This window comes from Acartia tonsa, chromosome 5 (genome assembly GCF_053477335.1).
Source record: "Acartia tonsa isolate MP-2025a chromosome 5, ASM5347733v1, whole genome shotgun sequence".
Lineage (NCBI taxonomy): Eukaryota > Metazoa > Arthropoda > Copepoda > Calanoida > Acartiidae > Acartia > Acartia tonsa.
This window is the reverse complement of record NC_137264.1, coordinates 28,987,655-29,008,304: the sequence shown is the minus strand read 5'-3', so window position 1 is coordinate 29,008,304 and position 20,650 is coordinate 28,987,655. Positions and strand designations below refer to the sequence as shown.

At 31.3% G+C, this 20,650-nt stretch overlaps 1 protein-coding gene across 2 annotated transcripts in view; it reads left to right on the top strand.

Annotated features, from left to right (window-relative positions):
* Window positions 1-263: 263 nt before the first annotated feature.
* Window positions 264-20,650, top strand: part of LOC145319219 (uncharacterized) — a 47,488-nt gene continuing 27,101 nt past the window's right edge. For both annotated transcript variants that reach the window (XM_080161196.1, XM_080161195.1), the window contains exons 1-3: window positions 264-561; window positions 810-934; window positions 2,625-2,998. In XM_080161196.1, the coding sequence (XP_080017322.1) occupies window positions 328-561; window positions 810-934; window positions 2,625-2,998 (733 nt within the window). In that variant the 5' untranslated portion in view covers window positions 264-327. The remainder of the gene's footprint in view (window positions 562-809; window positions 935-2,624; window positions 2,999-20,650) is intronic.

Sequence of the window (20,650 nt, the reverse complement as noted above, 5' to 3'; positions counted from 1 at the left end):
TTTATTTATTCAACACAATAAAAAAGTAAAGTATACCAAGGACAATTACATCCACTTTTGACGATATATAAACTGGAATTTTATTCTATTGTTGTTCTACAATTGTCTATAATACAAAACGATATATTGCTCAGAACTAAATTTTTGTCCTTCAGAAGTTAATTGGACTCTAAGCCATACTGGAAATATAGTTTTTATAAATCTTACATTATTTTTAAAAAAGAAATTATTTTTTTAATTACTAAATTTCTTTATTTCAGGTCTGCTAGTTTCCTTTCCTCCTATTCTCCCACCCCTTATCCTCCTATTTAGGGAGGTTGACCGCCAATGATGGAGGCTATGGACACGTCTCCTCTATCCCCTCCTAACCCGCCAACTCATAACAACAACAACAGTGTCCATACTACAAATAATAACGCGGCATGCGGCGCAGAAGAAAATGGATGCGCCAAAACCGAGAAAGGGTTCAAGCTGCCCCCTGTCTCGACAATTTCCAACAATTCTTTTTTGTGGGACCCGGATGTTGATGGGGACATGGTCAATATGCCACTAAACCCACAGGTAAAGCATTTTGAATTAGTAACACCCAACAGACAACCAACAGCTTGAAAGTAATACAAGGCTGATAGTGTATTGTAATTAAGAGCGATTTCAAAGGCATTTCCCTTATTTTAATAGTCAAATGTCTGACATAGCAGCCTTATATCTTACTAAAGTCTAACAGCTAAATAAGGCAATACTAATTTTTTTATCTTATCTATCACTGACCTCCATATGATATACATTCTCCTTTCATTTTGATGTTCCAGGTTATAACTGAAGTAACAGCTGACGACCTGGATGATCTGTCAGACCGTATTTTTCCAGAACTCGCCACCCTTGTGAGTCCACCATCTGATATCTGTATCCTCAACATGAACACTACTGGGATGAGGTAAGCTTAAGCTCTGACACCTACAAGACAACCTGCTTCTTAAGCAGATTATTAAAATTCGATATCTAACAGTTCATTCCTTTTACAATAAGATATGATTTTATCAAAAAAAATACATACATAGAGTATTATTAACCAGAAAATAGGACAGACATTTAAAAATTTGATAAATTTTCAAATTTCTTATGATTTCAAAGCAATTTTTTATTTCTCCCTAGATCACTTCAAGCCCATTTTGTATCTCTATCCCTAAGATTTATTTTGCCTTTTACCGTTTTAATCCCGTCCTTGATTTTATATTTTAAAGCTTTTCTAATTTAAAGTTTAATTAAGTGGATTTTATCTTAGTCCAATTCAGTTGGTAGGTACATATGTATATGCCTCCTGATAATTAACAATGAACAATATAAATTAAAACTTGTAAAAAAATTTACTAGTGTGTCAGTTTCAAATTTTGAAACATTTTATATAAATATGAGCATATGAAATAAATATAATAAAATATCAACAACAACAAAAATAATTCAAAAGGTTACTTTAGCAAAACTTAAGAAACTTACAAGGAAGCGAGGAGTGTTAGAAAAATTATTTTAAATTTCGGCAAAATGTACTCACCATTCCAGATGTCGTTAAATTGCATGCTAATTAATTTTTAGTAGTGCAGCTGCTATATACCTAAGATACTCTTGCAAATGTTTAAGGAATGTTTATTGTAAAAATTAATTTTGTATCAAATGATCTCTTCATCGTTCTATTTCTGAACAAATCTTTACAGAAAGCTTTTTAAAGCTAAGCTACATGAGGACATAATTGTCTTTGTTAAAATAAATGCAAAAGACTGAAAACAAGATTTTCTACATTTCATGTTGAAAATAAATCTTTATTGGAGGAGGACCTATACTAATGATATTTCACAAATGTAATATTTACTTCAACCAGTTCAGCTGCTCTATTAAGGACCTGCCTCTAGAGGCTCTTGATGACGGAGGAAGGGAAGAGTTGACCCTCTACTTTCAGTTTAGTTTTTAAAGAAAGATAATAAGATATTTGAGGGTCATTTATAAAGGGTGATATATATGAGGAGCTTTACTGTAAAGGAGGGCCATATCGGTTTACTTGTTAGAGAGATACCTCGCTAGACGCACACAGAAAGACATTCTATTACTCTCATATGAGGATTATCAAAAATGTATTGTTTTGATAATAAAATACCTAAATTGTTAAAGAAAAGGATTGTCTTGTTAAAAAGGATTATGACCATATATATAAAATCTTACTTTACTTCCTGCTTGGAAATCTGGTCTACTCAGGGATACAGAGATTTTACAATGAAAGAAAACATAATATTTCCCCAATTATGATTAAATAAGTGAGGGAATATTATTGATATAATATAAACAGGGCATTAAGTAATTCAAAAGTAATTCTCCTTTCACTCCCTGGGTTCAGTCTAAAGGAATTATAAATCAAGCATATATACAAGAAATATGACCAGTGCCACTCATAAAAAGAATCTAAATTTTTTCCAATTAATTTTAAAAAATATGAAAACTAATTGAAAATTGTCCTATTTTTAATATAAAGATATGTGTAATGATGGCATTGCTACTTCAAAATTTGAATTTAATTGTTTGTCTTTGTTTTTATGGATGATGTTGTCCTATAAAACCTAAAGTCACATTTTTTGCAGGAACTCGAGCGATTGCAACGAAGTAGTTAATAGTGATCACAGCGGAGGCAGCACGGTCATTGACCTTGACCGTTTCCTCGGCGACCAGGGCATGACCGGCGGCGGTCAAAACGGCGGCAGCAACGATCCCAGCGCCTTCTCATACAAAAGAGTTTATTTTGCGCGCAAGGGATCCATTAACACAATGGCGGAAAAGAATAACAATATACATGCAGCTGTGAGCACTAGTGATTTTACCGGTTGTAACGGTATCGGCGGTAACGGCGGGGAGGTGACAACGAGTGATACCGTGACAAAGGCATTTTTGCTCCAATATCGTGATAACATTCAGAATGAGATGAATTTGGCATTTCTCAGAAACGAGGCGAAGAAAGGTAGGCAACTTGATTATAGTTTTCAAAATAGTAATCATTATTTGTGTGCTATTTATAGATTGATATTAATCTAGACATTAGACAATACTTATCGTCTTCCTCAAAAAAAATCAACCCTCCCATTCCCTAAATGATGTACGATTGATTAACCTACCCCCAAATCTTTTGTTTACAATTGTGGAAAAAAGAGGGAAATGATGAAAACAAATCTATAATCTATTGTCCTTTCTAAATCTGATGTTTCTTTTTAATTTACCAAATTTTAACAATGTCAATTGTTAATTGTTATACCTTTTACTTTTTGTATGAAGTATCCTTTTCTCTTTATAGAAAAGACAACTTTCATTTTTTATCGAGAAATGACCTCAACAATTCCTTAATAGTACATTCTTTTATTGGACAAAGTATGAAAATTTTAATGGCTTCGTCAATAGCCCTAAGGAGATTTTTAAACACCATCCTCCTTTTAGTTAATTACTTTTCTGCATTTTTAGAGAGATTTCCTATTAACAATCTAAACTCAAAATTTGCTGAGATATTTTGTTTCAGAATAAACGACATTCTGACATACTTCTTTATATTTTTACTAAAGATTTAAGGACAAAAATTCTCCTGATCCTTTTTTTTGTCCACTGCACCCCTAACAAATTATAAAGTGACCAAAAATGCTGAAATTGAAAGTTTAAAATGCCATGGAATTCGTTTTTCTTTCAACAGTATCCCTAGATTTGCCTCTGGGATCAATCTTAGGCCCCACCTCCCCTCCAAAATTTTGTTATATTTTTTTATTATGTTCCTAATTCTTGTGGGGAGGTCTATCCTTACCGCTGTCACAAAATTGTGCCGCTATAAAAGCCACATATTTGACATAAACCCTTATAATTGCATATCGATAGACAGGGACCTAACCTAAATTAAACACCCCTAAAATATCTCTAATACAAATATTTTTTAAAATAAGGAAGTTGTAGGAGGGGGGGGGGCGGATGTCAATAACCTGGCATCCAAAGGATATTGCTTTTCTTTCTTCTTCATTTAATTTTTTTGAGTTTGCCTTCAAGATTTGACCTTCAGCCTTCTCTGTTTTACTCAGGGATACAGGGATAGAACATGCAGGGATGATATACTAATCTTCCCCTTGTTTTTTTCAAAATCCAAGTAGCTCAAAAAAATTTGGAATGAGAGAGATTAAAATGAATTTGAATGCCATTGTCTCCTCCCTGATTTTTCTCCACTCAACCATAAGGACATGAGTTACAGTCGCACACAAGAAAACACTTGAAAGTTAGGACTATTTTAGTGAAAAGAAATTTTTAAATATTTTATGTTGTTAATCCCATACGAAGCTTAACTCTAAAATCATTCTTTTTCTGCTTGTCTGAAGATAAATCACTATGAAACATTGAATAAATAGATAATCTTAGTAAAATAACTGCTCATTTAATATCTGTTTCTTTCTGTGAAGTTTTACATTATAAAGTTTAACAATTGTAGATGTATTTTTTGTATTTAACCCCATTTCCTTTATATACAACCTTTCAAAGGCAGAATTTTACTCCTAAATGATAGGTTGGTGAATTAAATACCATCCATTGTTCTATTCCTGTAGTTTATCATATTTAAATCTGAGAATTCCAGGACTCTAAAGTCTTAGACGAGATAAATACCAAAGTAAAAGATAAAAAATCTATAAAAAAAAATCATAAAAAAAGTAACATCTTACCACCATTTTATTTTTTGAGGGGTTGAGGTTTACGGGAGCCTTAGAATTTCAGGGAGGGTGGGAGATTAAATTTCACCATGATATAGAACAAAAATCATGTTTTTCCTGTTAATACAGCCGCTTTATAAACCTTACTAGAAAATCAAAAACTTACAAATACACATATCCTCCTACTTTGCCTACAATTTGTTTATTAGAAAACAAGTCTAATGCCCTTAGACAATCTTGAATAGTATTTATAATGGTGTGTTATCTCTTCTGTAAAGTGTTTCATAATAGCTAAAATAAACATTTCCAAAAAATACACAGTAGCAAAAAAAATAATATTTTAACAATAATGATTGGGAAGTAAAGGGAAAGTAGAGGTTTTTGTCGTAGTAACAATTTGCGGATTTGATATATGATTATTCTAAAATACAAATTAGAAAGGTTTTTTTGATTGTTTGAAGCATAGAATCTCTTAAATTACAGAAAGGGTAAAATTTTACTTTTCAGAGTAGCTTAGTATAGGCTAATCATCACTTTATCCAATGATTAATCACCTAGAGACTAGGAACGCAGCTGATGTAAGATAGATTTAGCGGGAGTGATGACACACCATTTACGCTGGGGTAGGATAATATGTACTTATTTTCTTATGAAAACTTATCTCTCAATGTCAGATTAGATGAAATGTTATGCATATATAATTCTATTCAATTACTTGTTTCAATGTATTAATTTCAATCCATCCATTTCTTGTGTCCACCCCCCCCCCCTCCCCCTCGCCCTGATAAAATTTCCACCCCTCTTAAATGTACACCCCTCTACAGCCATCTAGACATGGGATTACACCCCCATGAAATACTCTCTTAAACACCCAAAGGGGGTGTCAAATTTTTAAAAAGTTACAGAGCCTTAGATTTAAGGGGGGATTGGTGAAAAAAATTATTAACCTCATGCCATCAACTTTACTATCAAAGATAGATTTTATACCTTTCAGTAGGTTGATTTTGTAGGGGGTTTGACATTTTTCGGGTGCTTCCTGCAACCCCCTTGCGATACCCTGTGCACGCAACTGGTTCAACTTATCTGTTCTACCTATTTTTTATTTATTAAATTATGTATTTATAATTAAGTAAATTTGTTGTAAAATATAAATTTAAGAAATATAAGACATATTTGGTAAAGTTTTTTTAAAAACTCAGATTCGTGCACTACGCACTGAGATCATAAATGATAACGTGTTAAAATTGAATTTCTTTAATCTCTTTTTGCGATTATAACCTTTTTTGATATGATATGACCTGGCTGAACTTTATCCCAAGTTTTATCCCTTGAAAATACCATGAAATCAAAGCGGTAGTTATTCTCCAATCGCCTGTGGAGCACCTCAATCCCCTACTATAATAAAAAAAAGTTATAGTTGCACTGCTACTTTTAGGTTAGGATAGATTAGGTCAAAACCCCAGAGGGTTAGAGCTTCACAAAAGAACTACCGACTAGAGTTTTAGATAAAAATAAAACTTTGGACTATGTGTAGTGCAGTGGTTGATTATATGGATCGTAACATAAATCTTTTTCTTAGTGTGTGGTTCTTTGAGGAAAGGTTTAACAATACAGGCTCTACGCAGCTTCTCATTGCGTAGATTAAAACTAGTCTCTCTCTCTCTTTCACCTACATGACAACACAACTAACTCAAACAAAGAAGTTTATGGCTTAGATATTTAATGCTATTATTAAGTTCAAATGACTTAATTTATCAAACAAAAAATAAAGATAATTGTTAGTTTTCTATTGCTGCACTACTTAAGGACATAATTGTTCCTGCTTGCGTTATTTTTTTTTCTGTGCGTGCGCTTTAAGTTTGTCTATGTGTGTGTACAGTGCATGGGTGTTTCATTTCTGTGTGGGTTTTATCATGGATGGAGGGGACATTGGACTGGAAATAATGCTGGTAACAAAAGTTTTATAACCATATCTTAAACTATATCTTGATTGGTTGGTTTAAACAAAAAGTTTTCAAGCTTTTCTAACAATGCTTTTAACTACAAAACAAGTAATTTTGTTTATCCTCAATTGGGAATGAACACCAATTCCTCATCCATTGTCTTATCCTTTAAGATCCATGGGGTTTAACCTTCTATTGCTGCTAACACCTTTCATACAAACTTCTCTTTGCATCGGTTCTAAACTTAAATATTTTGTAGAATCACAGAATAAAACAGGCCTTAAAATAAATTGACACTGTGATGTTAGTTAAGATAATTTTTGTTCATAGTAATCTTGGTTTCTCATGATCCCACCCACCTTCTTCTTTTTCCTCTCATCTTTTATCAAAATAAATGGATAAGAAAAAATATTTAAAAATTTTCCTTTAATTTATCACAATTTGAAGCGCATCTCTTTTACAAGAAAATTTTGTTTGTATGTCCGTATGTCTTTACGTTTTTTAACCTTTAACAAAGTCAGTTACTTAAGTTCTCGAAAAACATTTCCGTCGGCTGTTCTTTTATCAATATATATATATTCTAAATATGCAGATTATTGTATTGCAGTGAAACTGTAATAATTTACTCTTTTGACAAATTACAGCTCACTAAATTGCGTAATTCTGCCATTAATACAATTATTTTTTTATTGTTATATATTTTACTGTTCTTTAAAATCAGTTTTAGTGCATTTATCTTTTCCTACAACCCTGCCTTTTCTCACCTTTATATATTTCCTTTCTCATCTTTATTTTTTGCATTAATTTGCATTTTAAAACCTTATACTTATTAGCATATCCGACTATTTATTATACAGAGATATATTTTAGAACAGTTATTTATTGCATCGTATATAAACAGCTTTCCGCGGATATAAAAATGCACAATCATAATATTAAAACAAGTTTTGTTAGCCCCGATATTCCGAAGGCACGGGCTAACAAAACTGGTTGGAATATTATGATCATACATTTATATATTCATAGAAATCTGGATATGATACGATACGATTTATGATTTTTTAGTGTGGCTAAGAACCAGTTCTTATCCACCGGATATTAATCGGTTTCAAAGCCATTATGGAAAGTATTTTATATTTATCCATTAAAAATGATATGATAAGACTAGCGGTTAGCGAGATCTTTCGGTACAGATACATAGACAGACAGACAGATTTTTCTCTTCTTACTTCATAGAAAACTATATCTAAAAAAAATTGTAAACAAAACTCTTTCATCTAAATATGTTATTTAAAATTCTCAATTATTTACCGACAGAGTTTTATGTTATATATATGATTTTTTTGTATATAATATTTTTGTTTTGTTTTTCTACTATCTTCAAAATCTAAATTCTAATTTAAGTGTAGCATATTCGAAAAAATATTTAGTTTTTTTTAAATCAAATACTTCAAAAGCTGATGTTAAAACCAGGATTGATAAGGCTAGGGTTGCTTTCAACAGTCTACACAACGTTTGGAATTCAAAGAAACTTGCTCTGAAAACAAAAATCAGACTTTACAACAGTAATGTGAAATCAGTTCTTCTTTATGGAGCTGAATGCTGGAGAACTGTGAAAACTGAATCAAATCAACTTAATGCATTTCACAATAGCTGCCTAAGAAGAATTTGCAAAATATTCTGGCCAAACAAAATATCAAACATTGAGCTGTATGCTAAGACCAAGTGCAATAGTATTGAAGCAGAAGTGAAATTTAAAAGACTAAGGTGGCTAGGACATGTGCTTAGAATGGAACAAAATAGGTTTCCAAAAAAGTGCTTAAAATGGAACCCCACCACTGGTAAACGTAAACGGGGACATCCAAAAATGACCTGGCGTCGGAGCACTGAAAAGGACCTCTTTAATTTGGAATTAACATGGGGAGAAGCTGAAGCACTTGCCAAAAAAAGGAATTCATGGAGGAGCAGGGTGGCCGTATTCTCTGGACTCCACAGTCCAAAAGAGAGACGCGCCTGAACTGAACTTGGGTAATAAAAATTTAGTCAAGGCTAATTTCCCTTTTTGATCCATATAATTAAAATGTTTTTGGTAGATTTTCCGGCTGTAAAAAGGTTTGGCACCGCATAAGATAAAGTTGTCTTTTTAATCTAGGGTCCCATTTTGGATAAAAGATTAAGTATAAGTGCTAAAAAACAATAGACAAACGATCAGTTACAATTACAGAGAATAACAACGCCCTAAAATTGAAGAATTTATAAGTAGAATATTAACTAATTAACTTACAATCTTTTATACTTAGACTTTACAGTAAAACTTATTTTGAAATCAAAACATAATAAATCAAATTTACAAATAATCTTAAAGTTACCATGCTTTATGAAACATCAAACAAGGTTTAAAATTAATAGGACAATTTTTACAATACTAAATTTAAATTTTTCCGCTTTTATACCTTTTTTTGTTATTATGAATGAAACCTTTGTCCCTGAGGCTCATTCTTTGCGCTATCAAGGTTAAATGACAAAAAGACCATAAAATGTATCCAATAGAGATTGGGGGTGTATAATTATAAATATGGGAGGGGAGGGGGGTTAGATCGGAGGGAAAATTGGATAAAATAAATGAAGAAAAAAAGAAAATGGTTGATTCTTAGGCAAAGAAAAATAGAAAATCTTTTTAACTAAAAAGCATAACGTAGCGCATCAATATTCATAAAAAAAGGACTTTAATCCATAAGCAAACAAGAATCCTTTATCAATTCAACTTAAGTATTACAAATCATTATTACTGAAGTGTGGCAGTAGTCAAATAACAGTGAAGAATTCTTAAAAGTCAGAAAAATTACGCAAGTTAATTCAAATAGTACAAGGGCACAAACTCCAATATTATACTGTAAATTCACTGAGTGAAAAAGTCTTTGATACTTCTTAATTTAATTTACATATTAAAAGATAAGTAAAATAAAGAAATTTGTTGAACTAAAGAAACAGAAAATGTTGCTAAATAAAGAAAATAATATGATCAACCTTGTAGTTTGGCTGGATGTTAAAAGTAAACTGATAGGGATTTTTTAGCAAGAGACAAAAATCAGACAATATACTGTTTCTAAGGGTTGACTAAATCGAACATCGAATTTGGTGTCATTTAAAAAGGGCAAGAAAAAAGTAAACAAACCAATAAGATAAGTTAACTTATGTGGAAGATAAGCACACCTATGTTCCTATATATTTATGTGATTGTTTTTTTTAATTAAGTTTTTTGTCCTTGAATGTAATACATATTTATTAGGTGTGTAGAGAAGCAGGATTGAGCAGAAAAAAACTAAACTAAAAGTATTATATTACAGAAAGATAAAATGGGAAATTTATTCTAGATTTTATAAAATTAGTAAATTTTTCTAACTATCGACTGGAACATCTGCCGGACATGCAGATATAACATACTAGCGTTGCTTGAAGGCTGCACCTCCTTTACCCCTGAGTTTTGGTGTGTTTGTAGCATGTGTGTGTGTGTGTGTGTGTGTGTGTGTGTGTGTGTGTGTAGTATGTGTGTGTGTGTGTGTAGTATGTGTGTGTGTGGTGTGTGTGTGTGTGTGTGTGTGTGTGACATATTTATGGGGTGTGGAGAAAATTATTAACCTTGTCACATGAAACTACAATTAACCATTCTTAACATCTTCTTCTTTAGTAAAATCTCTGCAATCTTTAAGTGGATCACTTATAGCCCTCCCCCCAGGCCATACACACTAGTATTTTTAGTCCCTTGGGAATTATGACTCTAAGCCTAAAACTATTTGTAATCTTCGTTTCTGCTAACATATGGGTCACTGACAAATGGGAAAGAAAGGGAGCAGCTTTTAGTCCCTAATAAAAAATGACGTTATACAATACAAATGAATAATGATAGGCCAGTTTACATTTGAAATTAATAGACCAATGGTAAAATGTATCCTGGCCTAAGATTAATTATTTGTATTGTACGACGTCATTTTTATTAGGCACTATAAGCTGCTTCTTAGAAAGGTTTTTTAGAGTATTAACTTGTACCTATAATATAGATTTATTCCAAACCCATCACTAATATATTTATTTAGAAGTTTTTAAACAGGTGGGAAGGGGGGGTATAAAAAGGTTCCGACTAGCAGTTAGATAGAATATTGTCTCTTCTTCTTAAAATCGACCTTCATTTTTATATTAGGATTTAGATAATGATTTTGTGATAATTAATGATCATTTCTATAACCTTAAATCTTTTCAAAAAGACAAATTTTAAAAGTTTAACTACAAGATAAAATGGGAGGACTTTTTAGATATTTAGTAATCCAGGTATAAAAAAAATGTCACTTTTGAAAACATAAACTCTAAATAGTAGAAATAAACTTTACAAATTTAAGTTAGCTAAATAAAATTTATGTTCAAAATGTAATATAATAAGTTCAACAGAACATGCCCTCTATTTCTGTGTATTTCCTACCTATTTTATACATAAACTTGCATTATTTTTAGATTATGTTCTAAATGATAGTAAGCCAGAATTCATCTTTTTAAAAGAAAACTTTTACTTATACAATATGTTTTATGAATGCTTTTCAAACGATTTTTATCTACAACTATCCCATTTAATTTTAGTTGCAAAAGATAAATCTTTAAAAATAAGCGTAGAGGATGATTTCATTTAGTGGGTTGACAACAATTTCTATGCACACTCTATTCTTTTATCTCAATTTACTTGTAAACTCCTTCATAATACTGACTTGATTAACAATCTACAATACAAAGTAGAACTGTCTTTTTGTTTGTCTGTCTGTTTGTCTGTCTGTTTGTTTGTTTGTGGCGAAGGATCTTGCTAACCGCTGAACCGATCGGGTTCTCCTTTACAGAGTAGCTTCTCATAGGTTCCGGGAAGGTTTCTAACTATTTTATTGGGGGGTTGGACACCCCCAAACCCCCCAAAAAGTGAAAAATACCCCCCCCAAAAAAAAAATTGTTTTTTTTTAAACTAAAATTTAAAAAAAAATTCCCCCCCCCCAATTTTTTTAAAAACTAAAATACGAAAAAATTGGTTCGATCAAACCTCTTGGGGCAAAGCCCCTAGAGGCTAGGGGCGAAGCCGCTAGTATAATATATGATATTATTAATCTCATATCAAACTAAGTCTAATATACACTCATAGAGAAAAAAATAAAAGAGAGGAATCGAAGCAACTAGAAGACGAAAATAGGCAGTGGGCCTAGAGGCCTACTTAGCGCTGTTGCCGCGCTAAAATTTATTGCTATTCCACTACTTTTCAAATGGGAGGATTAAAAATTATTTAAAAAAATATTTTTTTACTTTTTACTATTTCCATATTTAGGGCAAGAATATTAGATTAGATATTTTCGTTTTAATGTTTTAATTAAAAATTACATAGAATTTTATTTTTATTTAAAAAAATTTGTTCATGAAAGATGAATCCTTCTTTTTCTAAAAAGGGGGAAATTTTTTTCATAATGAACATTCAGCTGATTCTGACCGCCCACAGCTGTTTGCTAAATATCGCTTTTCTTTTTATTCACATTATTATTTATGATTGACTTACAAAAAGCCCTGGGCGGTTTTTGATTTTCGTCTGCTTCTAAAATTAGGGATGGGGAAGTAGTATTTTACCATGAAAAAGGGGTGAGTATTCATCCTCTTATCCTTTTTCCTTATGTATACACTTAACTGTGTTTGTATATCATTTCGTAATGGAAATATTTAAATGTGTGAAATGTGAAAACTTATCTAACACAAATGAATGACCTTGCTAAGAAGATCTTTAAAATAATCTCTCCTCCATTTAATAAAAAGTCTTTGTATTTTCCTATGCTTACTAGAATCTTTTTGTATGTCATCCTTTCCAATTAAAAATATTAGAAATTTAGTTTTTTTTACATCCTGCTAAAATATAAAGTTAAAATTTTGTCGTTTGTTTTTCTAAGAAAATAAATATGAGTGCGGGAAAAATTTTGCAAAATTTTGGCAAAACGAAAAAGACAGTGTTTGGTTGTGATTAAGAAAATCGCAAGAATTATTGGATCATAAATTACTCTATGCAGATCTATAATGATTATAGGATCGGAAAAGTATCCTGATATAGGGGGGGGGGGGATTACCTGCCCTGGACCTATATATAACTTCCCTAAAATTTACAACTTAGGCGATTTAGTCGTAAGCGAGATCTTAATGGAAAAACAATAACTTTATAATACAATGAGAGAACAGAAGTTTGATTTATCGTCCATTTTAAAAGCAATAAAAGAAACTATCAAAAATAATGAATAATCGAGAAAGAAAGAAAAAATTTAGAGAATAATTTTTTTAAAGAGAAAGATGAAAATTTTTTTGTAAAGAATTGTTGACCTTGAAATACAACCACCAGGCCATGCTTTACGCACAGTGTTCGGGCCATCCAGCATATAAAAAAAACATAATTACGTCCATTAATAACAAAGTTTAGGATCATGGAAAGAAAACGAAGTAGCGGGTTTCGCGGTATTTTCACAGTAGCTTTTTATTTTAAGTTAGGTTAGTTAAATGTTAATGATTGCCTCGCAGGATTACAGCCCCCCCCCCCCCCCCCAAGGTCCAGAAATAGAAAAAAGACTACTGTGAAAATACGAAAAACTGCTACTACGTTTTCTTTTCATGATCCGATGCTTCTTCAGATAGTGAAATTATAACAAAATTTTAAATTAAATAGTAGCATCTTTAGTTGATTTGCAAGAAACCAAGACAACTATAGTCAGACTGACGGACATATTCATACATAGTCTAATTATAGAGAAAAGGTATTTGTGCTGAAAAAATTTTTTTTTAATTTCAACATTAATGTAAAAATAACTTTTTTGTAAGAACACCACCACAAAACTCTAGCATCCAAAAACAGCAGACACACACACCACAACATACAACAACTCTCTCTTTCCCTGTGACTGTACAAACAAACAACAACATAAACAACACATTAAGAGCAACAACAATTAATTTATCTTGTGCACACAAATGCACAATTGTTATTGAGAGTGCACATGACTGCAGAGGGATAAACAACACTTTCATTTTTAACAAAGCTTTTACAATAGTTAAGGTTCGTCCTCCTTTACGTCTGTATTGGGTATCTTTGATCATTGGTTTATCCATTTTAGAGTTGTCCTACCGATCTCTAACTCAGAATAATCGTTTCTTTAACACTCAAAAGCCCAATAAGTGAACTATATCTATAATGAATCCTTGAAATGTAAGTATGTCCATATTAAGCATCCCGTACTGAAGAAATTTAAGGATAAATTTTAGTTTAGATATCTAAATAATGTTGAATATTAAATGCATTGTTGTTCTATACACTTATCAATGTTCTTAGTTTTTTCGTTTGATTTATTGAGCATCGCTTTTGTGGATGTAGTATTTCTTTTTTTGATGACGTTTGGCTATAGTAAAATTCAAGTACTGACGAATGGGTTAAGTATTAATTAAATTTCCACTGGATACAAACCGGTTCTTATTTTATTTGGTACATGGTAAAAAATTTGATTTCAGAAAACATCTTTCTAAAACTGCTTAATATTTGATAAACCCTGTACATTGCTGAACATACATATTATTTACAGCCGGCCTATTGTCAATTTAATCTTTGCAACATTAATCTTAAATATTAACACTCTATACTGCAAAATAAACAAAAAGATTTTTTTATTGTGCAATTAAAGGCCAATTGGCTGAAAAGTTTCTTTGGGTTTTCTAGATGTAAACTAAGCTGTCTTGTAAATTAGAGCAGGTATTGTCAAGACAGAATTTTGTGAAAATAGCCATACTAATGAGCATCCAATATATAATTTACTTGGTCCATTGTTCTGTCGATTATGCTACAAAAAAAAACATTATATATTTTATGCAATAAATTTTTGTGATTTATTATACCTGTATATATGTATGTGTATTAGATTGTATGACAAAAAATATCTGCTATATAATTCACTTTGTCCGTGTGTCCATCTACAATTTTGTTTGCTTTAATACTTATGGATATTTTCCTCTTTGCTTATTTTTTAAACCCCGTCAATAAACAATGATGATCCAATCTATGTTTAAACGATCGTTTGGTCAGTGTCATACAGTGAAATGAACGTACAGACAAACCTAAGTTTTTTTGGCTAAGCTCATTACTTAAAAAAAATTAATTCGAGATTTTTTACAGTGTATAATTTTGTTTAAACATTGCATTGCAAAAACATTGATTATCACATTTGCATTCATGTATACGGATGCTAAAAAAATAAGAGTGGAGAAAAAATATCTTCAAAACAATGACAATTATGTCCATAACTACAACAGCATTTAAATTTAACAATAGAAATTTGTTATTTATGAAATACAGGAAGGGTAGGGGTAAAGTTAAGAAATCTATAAAATCACGAAACCTTTTGGGTTAATATTTTGCATATTGAAAATTACCGAAAAAATTCTTGATTTAAATTGAAAATTATATAAAAGATAAAATTAATAGAACACAGTCTTTAATTTTTTATTTTCTGCAAAATGTTTTACAGCAAAGCTTTCCGTAGAGATGTGAGCAAAACGCCTTGAAGTTAGGCATGTCTATAATCATAAATTGGGTGCTAAACAGGGCATTTAGGATGCAACCCTTTTTATCTGGGTCAAATCGGATCGTGGTTAATTTTTCGGATTTAAAGTAGTAACTGTAAGTATGCAAAGAACGATATATGTATTTTGTATGTCTATCTGTCCCTTAAGATCTAGCTAGCCACTGAACTGAATTAACAGGAAAAACACCTACTTGTCTTTTAAGCTAGGGAGTTGGACGCCCTCTGCCTTAAATAATTGCTAATCCCTCCATCCCAAAGTCATGTAATCAAAGCTGGTTGTTTTATGGTTGTTATCTCATATGATTTAAATAAAGACTCTAACTGAACTAAATGTGTTTGTCCGAATTGATATACATTAGATGATAAGCAACCAACACTTGTTTATGGTTTCTAGATGATTGAAGCAGCTGAGAACACGCATATAGCCTAGAAATGGTTTCAAATACATCTCAAAACTATCAGAGTTAAAAGTCGTAGAGCTTCCTTTTTCATGTTAATTTGTTGTCCTGCCCGGGATCTTAAAGGCTAAAACAATATCTTTATATTCATTAACATCTGAAAATAAACAAAATACCTTTTTTGTAGATTAAAATCATTGGTTTAAAAGTTTGGACACTGCTAGTTTGAAATAAACAATCAAGATTTAGTCTTATTTTGATTAAAAACAGCTTAAATTTTTGGAAGTGTGTCACAAGTTGTTTGTAACAGTAATTGTTTTTTAAAACCATAAAGAAGGATTAAACACTCTAAAATTTGTCTGTTAGATTTATACATTTCAGTTGCAAGTGGTTAGAAGATATGATAGATAAAAGCTATGCAAATGATACCAGTACCAACTCTTAATTTGAAACATATAGAAAAGCTTCGCTTTTACTTGTAGTATATGGGGGACAGTTAAGTCCTACAAATATTTTGATTCCACAACCTTTATCTCAAAGTTGTAACTGTAAATGTCCTTGGAATAATTCTCGCCTGTTTATGAGAATAGTTATTCATCGCATCGTATTATATACAGCTTTCCGCGGATATCAAAAATTATAAGATTAAAACCAGATTTGTTAGGCCCGAGGGGCCAAAGACCCTGTCTAACCAAATGATATTAATTTTAGTGTTTATATTTTAATATTCGTGGAAAATTATCTTTAATACGATGCTATAAATGATTCTTCAGTATGGCTGAGAACCGGACATTAATCGATTTTGAAGCCATGCTTAAATCAAAAGTGCCAGAAATAACAGCAATCAAAACAATTTGACAAGTATACTGGTGTATTTCATTAAAAATGTTGCTATCGTATTATTGCCACGCTACTAACCTGACTAAATTGTGCTTGTTTATTTAACTAAACAGTATTCTTTAAATTCGTTGGCTTTATATTCTTGAACAGTCAACTATTTGGTATAATCTTCTCCCGATCTTTGGATCAAGTGTAGAATACGAAGGAAGGTCCTTTGATAGTAAAATGTGACTAAACTGTTATTAGCATAACGTATATAGTCGCACATCATCAAAACTAATAACTGAAACTGCCATGCGCATACAAATGAATTTTTCAATCAAAAAGAAATTGAAATTTTTGTTGTGATCGACTTTTAACTTTAAAAAATTACTTCAAAATGTGTATGTTAGTAATATATTCTTTTTTTTTCAAAATGTGGATTAACCCTTAAATCCCCTTCTAATGCATAGGTTCTTTGGGCTATGAACGAAGCCACTAGTTTCTAAAAAAGAGAAATGGATTAGAGGTGTTGTCAGCAAAAAGTGCAAACATTTTTAAACCATTGACACGTCAATTTACAAAGAATATTAAAACACAAAATAATAAATATACCTATTATAAAAAGTAGTAAGATTATCTGTCCTTAGCTAAGGCTTTTAAACAACAGAACCTAGTGAGTTTTACTTAATAAGGATGCTTAATATAGGTCCCGAAATGGTTATAGGATATATCACATTTCCTAGATTAAATGTTTGGGATGGCTAAAGCTTTTTCTGCCATTTTTTGCTGGGGGCTTAACAGCTTTTTTAATACAAAAGAAAGACAGTGTTTTAAGAGTGTATATTTAATACTTTTTTGGCAATTTATTTCTGAAAGCGAACCATTTTCTAAATGCGCGAAACTAAAATTTGCAGAACACAAGGAGCGCGCAAAAAATGCCATTTGTGACATTTTAGCGCACTATAAGTTTAGCTCAATGCTGCCCTTTGCTGATATCATCTAATAGATTAAAGAAGGAAGGTGTTCCTACGTTTCAACTAAATTTATGCTCTAATAAAATTATGAGTTGCTCAATTAAAGAAGCTATAATAATATCATAATAGAACAGTTAATTATTATACACTGAAAATAATTCTGGAAACTAATTATTTAATTTTAACGTATACAAATTGAAGAAAAAATTAAGGACAGCTTGTTTCCAAGAGAGAGACGTGCGAACGGACTCTAATTGTAAATTTCTTTTGCTATACAAAAAATGTTCTATTTAAGTTTTTGTTAAAATACCCTAAGAATGGATTAAAGTATTTTTTCGTGCTATGCGATTTTTCTGGCGAGCATTCAATTTCCTTAATGAACAATAAAGGGCACTAATGCTTTGTTATATTTGTAAAAGTAAGCATTTTAAAACTAATTATGCAATCTCAAATCAAAGATCTCAATACCATCCCGGAACCTATGTGAAGCCTCCATAAAGAGGAGAAATTTTAAGCTACAGTATAAAATCCTAACTACTTTATATATTAGTATAGCCAATTGGGAAGAGGACAATGTAGATTTAACAAACTATCAAAGACAGAATTTCCCATATAGTAATAAAGAAGTGATTATAGTTATTTCTCGTATCGTATTATAAACAGCTTTCCGCGGATATAGAATGTACAATTAAAAGATTAAAACTAGTTTTTTTAGCCCCGAGATGCCGAAGGCACCGGCTAAAAAACTGGTTTTAATCTTATAATTGTACATTTGTATATTCGTAGAAAACTAGATATAATACGATGCTAGACATAGTTTTTTCGTATGGATGAGAACCGGTTCCTATCCACCGGATTCGAATGAATACGATAAATTAATTTTCTTGTATTATCTTTTAATGAATTCATCTTGTCATATAACTAGAACACATATTGTTTGGTTTTGATTGACACGAAATTGTTTAGGTTAAGAGGGCTTCATTTAGGGGTGAACAAACCTATGCCAGTGGCATTTTTTATGAACCTGCAGGTCTATCCACTTTTAGGTCAGAGTATCCAAAGGCGTTAGAGCCCCCTTTACCAACAAAAGCTGTTGCCACCTTTCCGCGCTGTGTGTAAAAAAAAATTAAATGAGATGGCAGGAAAATAGATTAAAACATTCCCCACACTTTAATATTAGATTAAGATCAGCCCCCTATCAGGGAATTATTTATGGACAAATAATACATCCAGTATTGGTCATTAATTTCCTTGACATTTGCACATTTTTTATATCAAATCCATAATATTCAAATTTCCTAGGATCCTTACATATCTCTAGTAGTAAAGATATCTTATTTTTTTACTTTCTTATCTTTTGTTAATTTCTGCTTTTTCTCTTTCCTTCCAATATATCCCTCTTTATATTGTTTTCTTACTCTTTATTAGGCTGTAGGATGTGTCTGTCTATGTAAAAAAATTTGTATCTTTGCCATTTTTCATTTGACTTTCAATTTATTTGATCTGCTTAAAGTATTAGAAAATTTGATGGAAAATACGCTTGCCTACTTATTATTACATGGTTTCTTAGATCATGACTGTCCTTAGTTTTTTTAAAAATAAAATGATAAAAAAAGGTTTGTATTCAAGAGAAAAATAATTTAGCGCGTATTAAAATAAAAATCGTGTATTGCGAACATTTTGCGAATTTAAAATCTTATTTGAGAGAGCCACGAAAAGCTAATAATCCTAATTACAAATGCTTTATAAAGATGGGACGATGCAAAAAAAAATAAGCAAGCAATTATCGGTCATAGAGTGGGAATAGAAAAATTCTATTATTTTCTAATTGGACGATTTTTCAAATCTGAATAGGAATTTGAAAGGAGAATTATTTAATGAAATATATTATACATGCTATTACTTTTCCTTTTTAATTTGTCTTGGGAGGGTGTTACTCCTTAACCACTCTTTTGTACTTTTTTTCAACCTAAATAAAAAGCATTTTGGGACATTTGGTATCACGTACACTTTAACAACTTTCAATTAAAATCAACAATGAAAACAACAACAAACCATTGAACGCGCATCAACAACATATCTAAACAAGGATGACAATACCTATCCATAATTAGCGAAGCACAAAAAAAATACAAACTGAGAAATTGATTTATAGAGCAATTGTTCAGTTGTCATAAGAAAATAAAATAAAGAGAGATAAAGCATTATAAAAATTTACGAAATTCTTATGAAATTAAGTATCTATGTATGTCTTTTGAAGCATGTACGACAGACTGACGGGCTAAGTTGATAATACACTGGATGCTCATTGTTCAAGAATTTCAGTTCTTTATCTTACATACAAGCTGAGAAATTCGTATTTCTCCTAAAGTAGTAAGGATTGACGGATAGACACAAAGGGAATTATAGAGTAGCTTCGCCACTGACAACAAGCAGCACATATTTAGGCTTTTTATTGTCAACATATGATATTTGTTTCATTGATTATAAAGCACACACACACACACACATACAAATACTACCAACACTTTAATTGCTAATGTCCTTGGATGGTAAAATTTGTAAGTTCACGCTACAGATTTAGATTCTACTAAAAAAAAGTGACGAATCACTTTTACAAACAAGGACAATTTTGCACAAAAGTAAACATGATAAAAACAATTCTAATCAATGAGGGAAAACCGGATTCTGAAAAAAATAGAATGTTATCAAAAATAAAAGCTGAGAAATGGCCAGGGTGTCTTATTTGTTGGCTTAATAGCTTTGGGTACTTTTGTTAAAGTTTTATTGGTTGGTTCATTGGGTTGAGTGTCACTAATTGTAATCCATAGAAGGTAAAACATCAATTTATCGGCCATTGGTTATCCCTTTAAATCTCTGGAAATAGTAGAAAACAAAAACAGCTAAAATGCAGTCAATCAGTAGCCTATAAGCTAATTTTTATAAATGCTTAAATTTTTTAGTGCTTGATTTTTTTAACATGAGAAAATATCCCCTTTTGGTGTAACTCTGTAATTCAGTTCAGACTCACAGACCTTGTTAAGGAGACGAATTTTTTACTAACTGGTAAGGTTGCGTGATGTTTTCATTTAGTTTTTTCCAAGGTTGCGTGATTTTTATGCGATATTTATTAAGCGTTTATCATTTTATTGTCTTATTCTCTTTTGTTTATACTGTTAT